The sequence below is a fragment of the Neolamprologus brichardi genome, chromosome 1 (assembly GCF_056152115.1).
Source record: "Neolamprologus brichardi isolate AB-2024 chromosome 1, ASM5615211v1, whole genome shotgun sequence".
Classification (NCBI taxonomy): domain Eukaryota; kingdom Metazoa; phylum Chordata; class Actinopteri; order Cichliformes; family Cichlidae; genus Neolamprologus; species Neolamprologus brichardi.
Genome location: NC_142104.1, coordinates 20,253,915 through 20,271,049, shown reverse-complemented (window position 1 = coordinate 20,271,049; position 17,135 = coordinate 20,253,915). Strand labels below are relative to the sequence as shown.

Here is a 17,135-nt window from a genome sequence, read left to right as displayed (position 1 = left end):
CTGCAGTGAAGTCTACTTTCATATCTTAAAGACATTTTTTATTGATTATTATTCAGTTTTATATTTAAAGTGTTCCATATTGGAAGAGAAACACCTAAGAAGTAGGTTAAATGTGCAGAGGTGTTTTTTTTCTGTTCTCAAACTGATCTCCCTGTTGGAGCTCAGTCTGGGGGGGGGGTATTTTTTTTTTCTCCTTATCTTTCCTCATGTTGTGCTTTTTCCATGTTATACCCCTCTGACCTGTCTTCCCCATGTGATGTTTGTGTAATGTATGTATGGTCGGTAGGGTAAGACAATTTCCCTCGGGATGAATAAAGTATGATCAATCAAAATACAACTTTAAGGTATTTTACAGTTTATACTCTTCACACTCTGTATCTGTATCTTACATGAACAAGCCTTTAAAATAATAACATCATATATTAAATTCTTTCAGACAAAATGACAAAGATGAGGGTGCAGACAGCCATATAATTTATACAGATGGTTCTTCACTATAGAAAATTATAGAGAAACAGTTGTCAGTTGGGATTTTATTAAGGACTTGCACTCCAGAAGTAAAAGCAATCAAAACATAAATCCAAAATAAACACATACATCACAATAGGAAAACATAACAAAAAACATACAGATGTACATACTGCACATACTTTATTTTGATTCGATAGACCAACTATATTTAAAGTTGGGGTCAAAAGTTCACAGACACTTATCTTAGGCATGTATTTTTATAAGTTTCAATCAACCAATCAATCAATCAAGTTTGGAATTGGAATTTGGAGGAAGTCTTACTTCTTCATGATTCCATCCTGTTTGTGCAATGTACCAGTACCACTGGCAGCAAACAGCCCCACAACATGATGCTACCACCACCATGCAAGACAGCTGGCAGAGTATTTTTAAGTTTGAAAGCCTCACCAAACATAACTCTTCCAAATATACCTCTTCTTTTTATTGCTAAATAACTCAATCTTTGCCTCGTCTGACCTAAAAAAAATTTCTCCAGAAGGGACTTGGGTTGTCCATGTGGGCAGCTGAAAATTTCAATCAAGCTTGAAGGAGTTGATTTTGGAGCGAGGGCTTCTTTCTTGTTCAGTACCCTTTGAATCCACGCTGGTGTAAATCTTGCTTGCTTATGTCTTCAAATAAAAATCATAGCAGTGAAAATCATTGCATATGATTAACACCTTTGGGTGGGATTCCAATGTAAGTTTCAAGCAAAGTTCACAAATCATCTGTGTGTTTTTCTTCTCCTTTTAGGGGTCATTAAATGATACCATATGCATCCATTTTACTCTATCCTGCCTGGGAGCTCCTTATTCAACATAATTTGTACAACATACCAACTGTCTTTCTTCTGCTCGTGCACAAACTTGCCTCTACAACTTTGTCTCCATCATTAGAGAGGTGACTTATTGAGAAACAAGGATATCCCTCTGGCATACTTTTTTCCCAATGAAAAAATATTGGATCCCATGGTCTTCCACCTCCAACCCAACATCCTGTCTTTTTGTCAGTTCCACTGTCATCAAAAAATACAATATAAAAGGTCTCACTTCAGTCTTGTAAACCTTCGCTTTCATTCTTGCTACTATCCTTTTGTCATGCATCACCCCTGACACTCTCACCATCCATTGCTTTTGATGTTTGGCCCCAGGTATTTGAACTCATTTAACTTCCCTCTCATTCACACGCATGCATTCTGTCATAGAAACTTTATTTCACACTATCAAATGAGAATGCAAATCATTCTAAGCTTTGCAACTGGGACTTTCACAATGAATAGCCTTAAATTACCTTTATTTATGTAAAGAAATCAAGAAATAAAAGGCGTTAAAACTAAAAAAAATTTCAATCGTTTAATAAATGCAGCCAGTAGGTGGGTCAGCTTCCTCATTTTTTTGAATTTCAGTAGATAATATGATACCATGTAGCTGGAAACTACACCTCCCAGAGCTCCACGGGCGCTGCCGGAAGTTCGTCTTGCACAAATTTGGCGCTGATCTATCCGGGTACTTCATTCACTGCTTCCTTTCGCGCCGGGTAACCGGAGAGCCGTGCGTCCATGTGCGCAGTGACTGGGAATTGATAGAGCTGTGATATATTGAAATCCGAGCCGTAAACAGAGTTTTCGTGATGGATCCCGACGCTTTGGTCGAGGCCCTTAGGGGTACGATGGACCCCAATCTGCGGGAGGCCGCGGAGCGACAGCTGAACGAGGTAAAAGTTAAGATGTAGGCAGTTGTGGCGCGGTCTTGGTTGGGTCGGGCCTCGGCCGTTCACAACATCAAGATGGTGCGATCACGCAGGCTGGGCTCTACTGCCTTTAGTGTGGCAGTTCAGGCGTTCACATCCCCCTCGGCTAGCAGACTGTCTGATTGCCCAGACTTTAGTTGCTGTTTTTTTTTGCGTGATAAACGCGATGTGATCAGTCCTTTTTGTGATTAGGTGATAACACGCTCGTGTGGCAGTAACCAGCGTCACTATTAGCCTCATCTTCAGCCAGCTGTGCCGCTAATGCTACAGAAGCTAACGGTTGTTGCCCTGCCGAAGCGATAAGTGTGAGCTGTGCTCATATCGTTTCTGTACAATTTCGACTAAATTCAAGGCTGACACGGCGGAAGAACGATTCGAGCGGCTTGTTGGGTGACAAAAGAGGCTGGCCAAATGCAGGGCAAGTGGAAGGCAGGGTATTTAACAGCGGGATACTGGTGTCTAGCTAGGTGGCTAATGTCAGCTAGCTAACTTCGCTACTTGTTGGATGAGCTGCTGTAGCTACGCTACATAGCAGCTGCTCACGTGTCACTGGCAGTCCCTGAACTGTTCACAGTATTTAACTACGCAATAAAATTTACATAATCGGTTATTTTAGTACAGTTTGTCTTGGCTTCGCCCGTTATAGAATCGTGGGCTTCACAGCTACTGCGTGAAATGTGTAATAAAATAGGTTTTCCGAGGTCCGTATGAGCTAAAGTTCAGAGTTAGCAACTATCCTGGTCGAGGCAGCATCCGCACTGTGTGACTAAAAATGTCTGGTCACACAAACAATTAGTTTTATTTCTGATATACGGAAATTAATCTGTATAAAACAACTGGATACATTAAGGTCATTTAAGTCGTGAGTTACTTTTCTGAGAGCGTATTTGGTTTGTTAATGGGGATTAAATGCGGGACAGAGTCCTGCCATCCTGTAAAATTAAACCACCATCCCTGGCACTTCGTAGCAAACTGATTTGCTGGACTGCTTTAGGTGTTTGTAATAAAAGTTATTGCTGCAAAGCGTCTTAATTTCATGTGCCATTGAGGACCTAACTGGTGCCGTATAGTGATGGAGTTGGACACATTTCCAACTCAATAAGCATAACATGGAATAATCATTTTTTTGTTGTTTGGAAGTGCACTAGCTTGCATGGGCGTACCGAATGAAATGGTTGAGTTTGTTTATTATTCAGGCGCTAATGTCTCAGTTATGTATTATTGGCAATGCTTGGGGCTAAGGTTTTGCTTTACACCCACGTAAGCGTTGTTAGTGTTGCTTCCCTTGAATGGCAGAGCTCGGAGTATTTTCACAAAGCTGGCTGGACCTCTTGGAGTTTTTTTTTTTCTTCAATAGAAGTCATGTCTTCTGGAGGAGGATGGAGTAAATCTGTGGTTTCTAAATGTGGTTCTTTGCTTAGTCATAAACTCTCACTGCTTTTCATGGAGAATTGTCAGTTGAACAGTGAATGAAGCTTAAGATAAATCAAATTCAGTGACCCTTGAGCTGCAGGGCATTAATGTATTTATCAGAGACTGATCATGCTTTTCTTGGCTGTACAAGTTAGCAGGTACCGGTCTGATGTCGCTTCTGTTCTGGTGATGATTATTTTAGTAGTACTTCATGTTTTAGGTTGGAAAAATGTCTTGTCTGATGCTGTAAAACTGACTCTGGCTATGGGATATTTTTCCTCCCCCTGTAGTAAATTATTTTTAAAAATCCTTCAAAGATCATAATATTGCAGATTTGTAACAATAAGTCACGTACTTCTGTTTCCAGTTACTCAGCAACAGTGATGTATGATTATCTGAGTACATAGTGTGTGTGCTCAAACTGCAGGTTAGACTTGGACCGATTCAAGTATACTTAAATGCCAGCTCAAAAAGATTAATTAAAACTAACTTGAAGTCCAGCACACATGAAACAATACTAAAAGAGAGATGATGGGGCGTTGGTTAAACAGGCTACCCATATGCTGAAGGGCTACTGTGGGAGGGTTTGATTCTAACCCAGGCCATTTCCTCTGTGTCACTCTGCCTGCTCTATGTCTCTCCTTTCCTGTCAGCTCTATCTTGTCTAAAATAATAATAATGAAGGCAAATAATGACTCTTTAAACAAAGAGAGGGGAGATGTTTTGTCTTTATAACCAGCTTACATATATTTTTTTCAATGCTTACAGGGTCACGCCCGGGTAAATTTTGTGTCCACGCTGCTTCGCGTCACCATGACTGATCAGCTGGATTTGCCTGTCAGGCAAGCAGGTGAGTCAGAACTTTCTCAGCAAACAAATAATTATACAGTCGTAGGATTTAAAAAAAACAACAACAACAAAAAAAAAACAGCCAAACGTTTTTGCATTTGTTAATAATTATTATTAATCGCATATCTTTTCTTTGAAAGAAAAGTGACTCATCATCGGGTTTAATGTTCTGTTCATACGTTTAGTGTATTTTCTGAGTCAAACTATTTTGTGACTTGAAACCAAATCCACAAATAAAAGATGTGATTACATTTAGTTATTTATTTTAAGCATCTGTAAAAATGTTCTCACTTCAATTTCTGTTTATTTCAGTCCTTGAGCGAGTGCTCAAGGACTTGGTCAGGAAAATTAATTTAATGTTTTGTTTTGGTTTATTTTAAGCTGTTATTGCAATCCATCAATGTATACCTTAGTGCAGCGGTCCCCAACCTTTTTTGCGCCACGGACCGGTTTATGCCCAACAATATTTTCACGGACCGGCCTTTAAGGTGTCGCGGATAAATACAACAAAATAAAACTAGCACCGGTACCGAAAAAAAAGATTTATTCATAACAAACATGAAAAGACCAAGGAAAACCCAGTAAACGATAGCAAAATAACGCTGAAAACCGATTTAAAAACCCTGAAAACTATACATTTCACACCTGAGCCTCAACTCTCGCGGCCCGGTACCAAACGAGTCACGTACCGGTCCGAGGCCCGGGGGTTGGGGACCGCTGCCTTAGTGTACACTGAATCCACCTTGCTACTGTTTGACTTTTTTACCGCTTTTATCCTACACTTTACTCTAAATTTGTCAGACTCCATTAAATAAGATAACACATCTATTACCTGCGATTCCCAAGTTAAAGAGGTCGATTATATAATTTTTTTTTATTTTTTTTAAAGGTAGAGTTATTAAGTGATGATCTGTGATTCACACTTGTTTTTGTGAGGCTAAAGTACCACGCTGAAGTGCAGTGCACACGTGGAGTTGGTTAAATATAGCTTCAGTCAAATGCTGCTCTCTGAACATAGAGCTTTCCCTCCACTGACACCTTCCTCAAAGTTAAAATCTGGGCCAGAGTTGTTACAGAAAGTGCACACATAGCATCTTAATTATTGTGCACACACCTCCCAAGAATACATGGCTCTTCCAGCAAATTAAGCTGCTATAGATCTGTGCTCAGGTATTATAAATTACTTTTTTAGCCATAAGGGGAAAAAAAATGTCAGACATTATTTTGCGGTCCAGACTGTACAGAAGCTTTGGACTAATATCAACAGTAACGCTGATTACAAACTAACGTCTTGATTTATTGTTCTGGCATGTAGTCACTTTGGTTGGCCAGATTATTGTTTGCAGCCTGTCTGGTTTGATGCTGGTAGGCTGTCCAACACAACAAAAATGCTTTTTAAATTTTTGAAATATGAGTGGCACTGCTTTAGTGGTGATTGACAGTTATTAGATAATTATTTTTCCATTAATAGATTGATCAGATGCATTGATGGCAGCCAGCTGTCTCTGGGCATCGTGTTTGAATGTAGATTTGAGTTGTATTTGAATACGTGTTGACAGGATGTGCAGTGTGAGTTGTTTCAAGATTTGTTACCAAGTAAATACAGAGGGTGAAAGTATATTGTGTAAACACATTTTCCTCGTGGTCATAAATTAAATTTATGACACATTCCTAGGGACTTTGTTGTGCAGTGTAGTCATCAGTGAAAGGGGGCGGAGGGCTGTGCTCCATCAGCATTGATGGGGTGGATTATGATTGACTCGCAGTTGCTGTAGGCATTCGTGTTGACCTCCGCTCTCTCAGATGCCTTTCCTTGTGAGCCACAAACCTCATAGTGAGGCCCCCACACTGTAGATGTGAACCCAGCTGACACCCTGGTGCTACATTCAAAACTGACCTACAGAGGGAATTTATTTCTGCAGCATAGGCTTTATTTGGTGCTCAATTCACATTGCTGTGATGTACGCGGCCATAATGATGATGGGTGCGAGTTTAGGGGTTGCATGAAGTTGGTGGCTTTTTTTTTGATATCCCATCATGAAGAGAAGTATGATTTTAAAATCTTGCTTTCCATCTTATTTTTCCTTCTGGTATTTGAGACTGCTCTTCTTTGGTAAAATCTGTCTGTGTCTTGAAGTCTTAGTTTGTGTATTTGTCCATTTTATACCCATTTTAAGATGGCAGATATACAGCCTTTTACCTTTTCTGGGGATCGTATACCCATGTGTCCTTTTCATAAGTTCATATATTGTTCCCCAGAATAAGTCTCTGGAGTGTCTCTCAAACGTTATGGTAGGAATCATGTTTTCAGTTTAATAGTTTTTGCTTTCATTGAAGTTAAAGCTATCAGCTATTGTCTTTTTATAAACCTGTCACACCTCTTTCCTATACAGTGAAGTGCTGTCAACACTCCTTAAAAGTCCAGTTTCACTACATCTCAAAGATAACCGAAAGAGCTTTAGGGAGCAAAACTTGAAACAGAGTTCCTTTAAGTCTCTTCTTCATTCTCCACATGGTTTCCGTGCATTCATTTGGAAGCTGCCTAACTATTTGTGCTAAAATGTAATCTTTTTTGTGATGTTGATCACTGTTTGTGTGTGTTGCATTTCTGGGCTGTGCTCTGTAACCTCTGTGTTCCCCGTCTGTCCAGGTGTGATTTACCTTAAGAACATGATAACCCAGCACTGGAGCGATGGAGACGGTTCAGGCACAGAGACGCCTGTTAATAACATCCCCGAGGAGGACAGGCAGTTCATTCGAGACAACATAGTGGAGGCCATCATCCACTCCCCCGAGCGCATCAGGTAACCACAAACCCCACTGCATGAGTAGAGCGAGAGGAGGAGCTGAGGAGAGTTTGTCACTCTTGCATTCAGTTACCCAACCTGAAAGTCGTCTGTTGAACTTTTCAGGGTCCAGCTGACAACATGTATTCACCACATGATCAAGCATGACTACCCCGGCAAGTGGACGGCCATCGTGGACAAGATTGGCTTCTACCTGCAGTCAGACAACAGTGCAGGGTGGCTGGGCATCTTGCTTTGCCTTTACCAGCTTGTCAAAAACTACGAGTAAGTCAGAGTTTTCAGTGTTGACCTTTACATGGTCTTATACCACACGCCCTGGGTCTAACATTGAGCTTGTGGGCCTTGTGTATGAAACAGGTACAAGAAACCAGAAGAGCGTCAACCACTGGTGGCCGCCATGCACATCTTCATGCCCATGCTGAAAGAACGCTTCATCCAGCTGCTCCCTGACCACTCTACTGACTCTGTCCTCATACAGAAACAGATCTTTAAAATCCTCTATGCCCTCTTCCAGGTATTCTTTGGTTTGTTCGGTAAAATCATTGTTTATTTTTAATTCTCCTTCTTTGACACACATCTTAATATCTGGTGACACTGGAGTAAATAACTGGCTTCCTTGTCTCCTTCCACAGTACAACCTTCCTCTGGAGCTCATCAACAGACAGAACCTGACAGAGTGGATGGAAATCCTGAAGACGGTAGTAGACAGAGATGTGCCTCCGGTAAGTAGGGAAAAAGATTTCCAGTTTCCACAAGGTGTTCACATTTACCTGCTCCGCATGCTGACTACGATACTGGTTCCTGTCTGTGCTGCAGGAGACGATGCAGATCGATGAAGATGAGCGGCCTGAGCTTCCATGGTGGAAGTGTAAGAAGTGGGCCCTCCACATCTTGGCTCGGCTCTTTGAGAGGTAAAAATCCAATAATTGTTCCCTTAACTTGTTCAGTATATCATAGGAGCAAGTTTAACACACAGACTGCATGTTTAGAAAAGTAAATAAAAATAGACGCACCCACTGGGTTTGGACTCAGTATTTTTGAAGCGATATTGATGAACTATACTCGGATTAGTATAAGTTAATCCTACTAGACAGCAGTCACCAGAGCTGCTTGTGTTGCTACATCAATCTTCCTCACCCTTTACTTTAAGTGTCCCAAAAAAAATTCTCACCTCCAGTTATTATGAGGAAAGAAACTAACCAGTTTTTTGTACCAGGATGTAAATGTGCTATTTAATGGTGTTTTAATACTTCAGCCTTAAATATTGCCACTCGGTTTAACATTCATACTCTGTTTGTAGGTATGGAAGCCCAGGAAACACAACCAAAGAGTACGCAGAGTTTGCTGAACTTTTCCTAAAGGAATATGCAGTCGGTGCACAGCAGGTAAGAACTTTGGAAGATGAAAGAGCAGCAGCATCTCACCTTTTAAATTGAACTTTTTTTTTTTTTTTGGAGTGAAACCCACAAATGTAAGGAGTTTCTTTGCACACTTTGCCTCTAGGTGCTGCTGAAAGTGTTATACCAATACAAGGAAAAGCAATATGTGGCTCCCAGAGTACTCCAACAGACGCTCAACTATATTAACCAGGGCATAGCGCACGCTCTGACGTGGAAGAACCTCAAACAACACATCCAGGTAAAAATTCAAAATGCTTAAATGTGCTAGATATTTCACAATTATGTATAAGACTGTTAGTGGTTTCTGAAACACTTTGAAAAAGAGCAGTGAATGAACCTTGATAACTGCAGTTTAAAGTGCATCTTTCCATTTGTAATGATTGCCATGAGAACTTTGATGTACCGTTTCTGTCCAAGAACAAACCTGACATCTGTGTTGATGCTCGCTGACCATTGTGACTTTGATCTTTCAGGGCATCATTCAGGACGTGGTTTTCCCCCTCATGTGTTACACAGATAGCGATGAGGAGCTCTGGCAGGAGGATCCATACGAGTACATCCGCATGAAATTTGGTAAGCTCAGACGGTCAATGCCTGAAATCCAAAAGAGTCCGTGCATGAGTGATGACTAACAATTACTCCAATCTGTGCTGTCTCTGTCAGATGTATTCGAGGATTTTATCTCTCCAACAACCGCAGCCCAGACGCTTCTCTTCACTGCCTGCAACAAGAGGAAAGAGGTGAGGCCATTTTTGTTAATTGTATTAAAAATTTGTACCCTTCTAAGAGGGAGGAAAAAAGAACTATCTCTATAATCTGTATTTGAGGTCCAGAAAATAATAAAACGTTCTTCTTACTCTGTTTAGGTGCTGCAAAAGACTATGGGCTTCTGTTACCAGATTCTCACAGACCCCACCTCTGACCCCAGGAAAAAGGACGGCGCCCTTCACATGATAGGCTCTCTGGCTGAAATCCTGCTCAAGGTAAACGTCTCTCCTCTGGCCCGTTTTCTCCACTTATCTGGTAAATCCTGTTTTCTAGGCACAAACTAAAAGACATTTAGTTCCACTTTCACTCATGTTTTCAGTTGCAGATATTGCACTGATGGTGAAAACTGCTCTTTACTCGGTTGTGCTTTATTACAGTCCATTTTAATACTTTCCTAGCTGTGGGCAAAATATCAGCGCTGAAGCTGTGTAATTATCAATCATCTGAATTCAGCCTGAGCATCCTCTTTCTGCAAACCACTGCAAGTGTAAACTGTTTTGATTGCCTCGTGAAACTTAGTTTTCTTTTTTCTTCCTCATTTTATGCAGAAAAAGATATACAAAGACCAGATGGAGTTCATGCTGCAGAATCACGTCTTCCCCCTGTTCCGCAGTGAACTGGGATACATGAGAGCCAGAGTACGTGATCACATAATCACCAGTTGTCAGACTTGTGTGATAATATCACGGAATAACTTTATGTAGGATGTGTTTAATCAGTGGTCCTGCCACCTTTTCCCATAGGCTTGCTGGGTGCTGCATTACTTCTGCGAGGTGAAGTTCAAAAATGACCAGAATCTGCAAACGGCCCTCGAGCTGACCCGCAACTGTCTAATCAATGACAATGAGATGCCAGTTAAGGTGGAGGCCGCTATCGCCCTACAGGTTCTCATTAGCAATCAGGAGAAGGGTGAGATAATCTATTCATGGAGCCTGTGATACTAAAACACTAAAGTTCAGTTCCCATCTAACAACATTTTTCCTTGTGTCGTTTTTAGCCAAAGAATACATCACCCCCTTCATTCGGCCAGTGATGCAGGCACTCCTGCACATCGTCAGAGAGACGGAGAATGACGACCTCACTAATGTCATACAGAAGATGATCTGTGAATACAGTGAGGAGGTCACTCCAATTGCAGTGGAGATGACACAGCATTTGGTAAGTGCAGACATGATGGAGGCTACATTGTCATGGCATAATCTCACAAAGATGCCACATAAAACTGCTCCTATAGAGCAATAAATGAGGAGAGCTGTCATCCCATAAGGAAAAAAATGTTGTATTAATTTTTTTTAAAGAATTTGAAGATTAATTGCAAGTTTGTCATGACGGATAAAGTACCAGTGGCCTGATTTTTAATAAATATATAATATCCCTGGGAAAGGAAGAATCAGTATCGCGGATAAGTGTCTTGTCATGTTTCTGACTTTTCTTCCCTTTAGCTTCTTTATTTTCCATCTCATGCACTGATGACTGATGCTGAATGTTTGCAAAGTGACTGCGGTTCCTCTTTGCTGCTTTTAACAGAAAGCTACAACAAAATCTTTTTTTTTTTTTTTCCCTCTTTCCTGTTTTTGTTGCTTTTCCCTTTTCAGAAGTGATTAATATGAAGGCTCGAATCTCCTGCCTGATGATTCATGTGTTGCTATGAGGTTCACTAGAAAGTACTCTGCTCATCATAGACACAGTCGTAATGCTCTTTCCTGTTTGCTCTCTGGCAGGCCATGACGTTCAACCAGGTGATTCAGACGGGCCCTGATGAGGAGGGAGGGGATGACAAGGCTGTGACCGCCATGGGCATCCTCAACACCATCGACACACTGCTGAGTGTGGTGGAGGACCACAAAGAGGTTAGCATCATAGCCACCGTAGCCGCTGCCCACATGTACACCCCTCCCGGCTGATCGCTCATCTCGGTGCCACTTCCTCTGTGGAAGCGGCTCTGGGTCTGCTGCTACAGCGTTCCTGCCAACACACTCGAGCCACCCACCAACTCCTGGGAACACGCTCTGTTCTCACCATGTTCAAAATGACTCAGAGGCTGAGGCAGACGCTAGAAATAGAGCCGGGGCACACTGCCACCATGTCTGCTGAAACGCAGGACTACTGCTGCTCAGTCAATAAGCACTCTGGGTTTTTTAAATTGCGTAATGGTTCTGTAATTCAGGATTGTCAACATGCATTGCTTTGCTGCACCAAAGTGGTATTATTTTATTTGACCTGTGGATTTGGAAAATGGAAATGTAACCAATTCAATGGCTGTAGGTGCATTAGAGGACCTAACAGCACAGATGGTATCATGTTGTCCCAGGTTACAGTTAGTACAGTTGGGGAGTCATAGTCCAAAGTTTCCAAGTGGATCTGGAAATTTGTGTTTTCAATTCAAATTTCCACATATAACAAGGTTTGGATCTGAAAGACTGTTGTTTTCTATTAAATCATTTTACTTACTATTCGTGCTAAATTAAGAGCCTTATGTGACGCAAAAGCAATATAGTTTTGATCTCAACAGCTGCATCTTCTTTAGTGAACCTGAAAGTGAATTCTGAATTTTCTTTGTTTTGTGCTATTTCAGATCACCCAGCAGCTCGAGGGCATCTGCCTGCAGGTCATCGGCACTGTGCTGCAGCAGCATGTACTGGGTAAGTGAGACCGGTTCTTCCTGTGTTTCCACATTCCTCCCGCATGCTGGTCTTAAACTCTTTGTGGTAAACAGATCGCGTTTACCTCCAGTGATGCACTTTTGATTTTCCCCTCAGAATTCTATGAGGAGATCCTGTCCTTGGCCCACAGCCTCACCTGCCAGCAGGTGTCACCGCAGATGTGGCAGCTCCTTCCACTTGTGTATGAAGTCTTCCAGCAGGATGGCTTTGACTATTTCACAGGTACTTTGATTTTCCAATGAATTTTTCACACCCTGTGTAATTTTGTCTGTCTGTTCAGCTGAGTGAATAACTGTCTTTCTTTCAGATATGATGCCTCTCCTTCACAACTATGTCACAGTTGATACGGACACCCTCCTCTCTGACACTAAATACCTGGAGATAATCTATAGCATGTGTAAGAAGGTAAGGTGCTGCAGTTGATTCTACATAATGTGAGATGGGCTGTTTTTTATTCTGGCTAAACTAGTTGCTGAGCACGATTTTGGTGTTAAACCATCCTGTGTGTTCACACAGATCCTGACGGGCGATCCAGGTGAGGACCCAGAGTGCCACGCAGCCAAGCTCCTAGAAGTGATCATTCTGCAGTGCAAAGGCCGCGGCATTGATCAGGTCAGTGTCAAATAAAGATTGCATCTACGCGTCAGAACAACGAGCTGTTACATTAAAAAGAGCATCACCACTTGGCTGTGAAATAAAATGTAAAAGTAGATTTTTGTTGTACAGTTCCTGCTTGGGATTTTTTTTTTTTTTTGTATTATTATTTATTTATTTATTTTTAAACTTCATCCTGCCCTTGAAGGTTGTGCCTTTGTTTGTGACGACTGCATTGGAGCGTTTGACGCGGGAGGTGAAGACCAGCGAGCTGAGGACTATGTGCCTCCAGGTGGCCATTGCTGCACTGTACTACAGCCCTCCTCTGCTCCTCAACACTCTGGAGAATCTCCGCTTTCCCAACAACACAGAACCAATCACAAACCACTTCATAAGCCAGTGGCTGAAAGACGTTGACTGCTTCCTGGGGTAAGACTGATGTTTTTAATACTGAATCGCAGCTTAGGTGTGCGCCAGTTAGCAATTGAAGATGCACAAAACACATTTGCTTTTATTTCCCCAACTGACATTGAATAGTAATCATTGTTAATCAGCACGAATGACTACTCGTAAATTTAAAACAGGCTGTTAGGGCCATTTCTCACAAAGCCCTGCACTTTTGTTTTCTTATAGCTGCATATGTTTATTAGTTTTTATTATCAATTTAGCTTGTCACTGATCTTGTAAAAGAACTTTTTAATAGTATAGGTACTTTGGATTAATAAGCTGTGTTTCTCACTGTGAAGAAGAGACTGGGAATGAATCACGGTGTTGTCTACAAGCAGCATCAGGCTCTGTCTATGACGCTGTTCGCTGATTTTTATGGCTGCGTTAGTTCTTGTTTTGCTGCATATTCCCCTCCTCATACTGAGTTGAGATTACATTAATGGAGCTGGGTACTGAAACTGCAATAAAGGACTCCCAACAAGGGAAGGGAGAGAGCTTTTCATTTGCTTGTGGAGAATTTCAAAACGTCGACAAACAAAGAACTGTTGTTCCAGACTCCTGAACCTTTGGGTATAGCTTTGTTCCTGTGGTTCACTGATGCTGGTGCTCAGTAAGTGTAGAACAACATGGCAGTTAATGTAGCGACCTGTTGTCACATCTGACCGATGGCTCTTGAAATGTCGGGTCAGTGCAGCTGCTGCGTGACTGGAGGGATATGCAGATGAGACACTGAGGGGAAAAAAGAGGGAAAGTCACCTTTTAGGAAAAATATTTCTTTTCCAGAATTAACTGACTATTTTTATTTTAGTTGATTTAAAGGTTACCTTGAAATCACTATTAACAGTCTGTCTGCTGGCAGTGAAAATATTAGAGTATAAAATTAAAGTGACTGGCCCAAGCGTCTTATCTCAGTATATCTTGTGTTGACTGTTCATCCTTGTTGAATCTCAGAAGATTCGGCGCCTTTTAATGCTTTTACTCCTCTCTCAGCCTCCATGACAGGAAGATGTGCATTCTGGGACTATGTGCTCTCATGGACCTCGAGCACAGGCCTCAGGCCATCAACCAGGTGGCCAGCCAGCTTCTTCCAGCAGCCATCTTGCTTTTCAGTGGCCTCAAGAGGGCGTACGCTTGTCGAGCAGAGCATGAGAACGAGGAAGACGATGACGAGGAGGATGGGGAAGAAGAGGATGATAATGGTAAGATGAAGATTTTTATTTTTAAAAATGTGTCTAAGCGTTCAGCGTTAATCAGGGAGGTAAAGTCCAAATGTGTCATCTTACGTCTGTAATATAGCGGAGCTGGGCAGCGACGAGGATGACATTGACGAGGAGGGCCAAGAATACTTGGAGATGCTAGCAAAGCATGCAGGCGAGGACGGAGACGACGAGGACTGGGAGGAGGACGACGCAGAGGAGACGGCACTCGAGGGCTACACTACAGCCGTAGATGACGAAGATAACTTGGTGGACGAATATCAGATCTTCAAAGTCATTCTACAGAGTAAGACCACAAGCTGCCGATGGCCTAAAAACAAACCACTATATGCATGTGTATTTTTCACTAATTGATGTCACCTCAATGTGGTGCAGATCTCCAGACCCGTGACCCAGCATGGTACCAGGCGCTAACACAATCCCTCGACGAGGAACAGGGCAAACAGCTTCAGGACATCGCCACACTTGCAGATCAGAGACGGGCAGCACATGGTGAGGCCCGGCTAAGACTACCCATGTTTGCCAATTTAAATCTTGCGGTGCTCTAAAGTCTGAAAATAAAGTGCTTTTGTATGTGCTGCTTTTTCTTTTTCATTGTTGTTGATGCAGTTGTACCTGTAATAAAAACTACTTTAGCATTCACTGCCTCCATCTAATTGCATTTCAGACTGACATACTGAAATAAGCCATTATTGGCTCAGAAATGCATGGCATTAAAAAAAATCTGACGCTTGCCACACGAAAGAAAACATGTCTAAAATCCCTCTTCAGTAATAAATGGCATCTTCCTCGCCATTGCAGCTTCTGATAATGGACCACAGTGATGGCCAAGCAGTTTGTTCCAGACTTTCTTTGGTTAGACCATCTTTTCCTTCTTCATGGGGGCCTAATAGGAATGCATAAACAAATAAATATTAAAGGCTGCCCAGTGGGAATAAATAAAGGTACCTGTCATGGTAAAAAGATAAAGATTTTACTTGGTTGTTTTGGGTGAGCTGCATAGCTGGACAGCAGTAAATCTTGAGCAAACAACGTGTTTTCTGCTGTTTTATTAAAAAAATATATTGCCCATCTTATTACAGAATCCAAGATGATCGAGAAACACGGCGGATACAAGTTCACAGCGCCAGTGGTGCCATCTACTTTCAACTTTGGAGGCACTGCTCCAGGAATGAATTGAGTCATCTGTTCTACTTTTTATTACTCCGTGACTGATTGTAGTGAAGTGAAAAAAGAAAAAAAAAAAGCTTGTGTTGTTCCCTTAAGTAGTGGTTCCAGAACTGGTTCTTCTCAGTCATTCTTCAATCTGTCAAATGGGGGAAATTGCACCAAAATGCAACCAGTGGCTGGGGGGAAAAAACGAACCAAGAACTTGAGCACGATGCAGGAGATGATGATGATGATGATGAAGAAGCTCTGAACAGCGCTGTCTTCTGGAGCCCAGCGTGGAGGGGGATACCATGACAGCAACTCTTTTTGGCTTTGTTTTTTTGTTGTTTTTTTCTCACTTACACAAAATTTGGGGGATTAACCGTTAGAATTGATAATGGGACTAAATATTTCATTATCACTGTCATGGCCATTTGGCCTAATAAGATTATACCTCTGGTAGTGGTGAAATCAACGTTATCTTCAGCATAAACAAAACTCATGTTTATGTACATACAAGCCAAGGTTATTGTTTATTTTTCAAGTAGCCTTGAAAAAAAAGCAACCAGAGGCATTTGTAAGGTATCAACAGCTGTATTCATATGTAGCATATTGGATAATTCATAGCACTATGTGATGCCTGATCTCTGTAAATTAATAATACTAGCACTTTCATATTGTTCAGGTCTCCTAGCCCTCTGTATCAGACTGCAAATTTTTTTTAAATTGAAAACTATTTAAAATGAAAACAGCTGTAACTTTGTTACTTTGCAAGCGATTTCTGTAATGGCAGGTTGTAATAATCTGGTTACAGAGGGGATCAGTGGGCGACTTCAGGAAAAGAGAATGCTCTTGGTGTTCACTATTGGCTGCAGGACAAGTGTGAGCACTGACAGTGCAGTTGGATACATCTTTGAAGCATGTACAATTGGACTTATCGTGAAGGTCTCAAGCTTTTGGTTGGTGTATGGATGAACCATCTATATATACAACAACATATTAAAAAAAACAAAAAAGATAAGGGAATTCATGGTGACGAGTGTCTCCTTATCAAGGCTCGTGTCTTTACCTGCTTTAGAAATGTGTTTCATGACGAATGAGTAAATAACGTTAAACTTTTTTCCTTGGATGACTACCCCTCAAAAAGCAGCGCTCTCAGGTGATCACAGATCAGAGTTCTTTCTTTTCTTTTTTTAAATTAAGTATGTGCACGATGCTCTGGTAACCACTCAAACAAGGTTATCCTAGGTAACTCAAATGTGCAAAAAACCATTTTACTTACCTAAAGCAAAAATAAAAACTATACTTTGGGGGGGGGGAATGAACTGAAATGGTTTTGTGACCTTGCAAAAATATAATAAAAATGTAAAAGCCAATATTCTTAGCTTTAGTAATTGTTAACTTGGTAAAGATGTTACTTGACCTGATGAGGCGTTGGCAGAGGTCTTTATTGAGATTCTGGATGTCTACAGGATTGTGAATTAGCTTCCTTTAAGAAGTTTTGTGTTTTTATTGTAACACCTGATTTTCCTAAATCTTACCTTCAGTAAAATGAAGCAAATCAGAAAGTGG

The 17,135-nt window shown here is 41.4% G+C and overlaps 1 protein-coding gene across 1 annotated transcript; it reads left to right on the top strand.

The window, feature by feature from the left end:
- The first annotated feature begins 2,015 nt into the window (after positions 1–2,015).
- Positions 2,016–16,589, top strand: ipo7 (importin 7). Its single transcript, XM_006780173.3, has 25 exons — positions 2,016–2,220; positions 4,438–4,519; positions 7,169–7,322; positions 7,431–7,589; positions 7,683–7,839; positions 7,958–8,047; positions 8,142–8,236; positions 8,626–8,710; positions 8,829–8,963; positions 9,199–9,298; positions 9,389–9,465; positions 9,592–9,708; positions 10,042–10,131; positions 10,237–10,402; positions 10,491–10,651; positions 11,215–11,343; positions 12,069–12,135; positions 12,253–12,378; positions 12,464–12,561; positions 12,673–12,768; positions 12,959–13,179; positions 14,188–14,396; positions 14,494–14,700; positions 14,790–14,906; positions 15,497–16,589. The coding sequence occupies exons 1-25, from the start codon at positions 2,137–2,139 to the stop codon at positions 15,592–15,594; spliced, it is 3,120 nt and encodes a 1,039-aa protein (XP_006780236.1). The 5' UTR covers positions 2,016–2,136; the 3' UTR covers positions 15,595–16,589.
- The last annotated feature ends 546 nt before the right edge of the window (positions 16,590–17,135 follow it).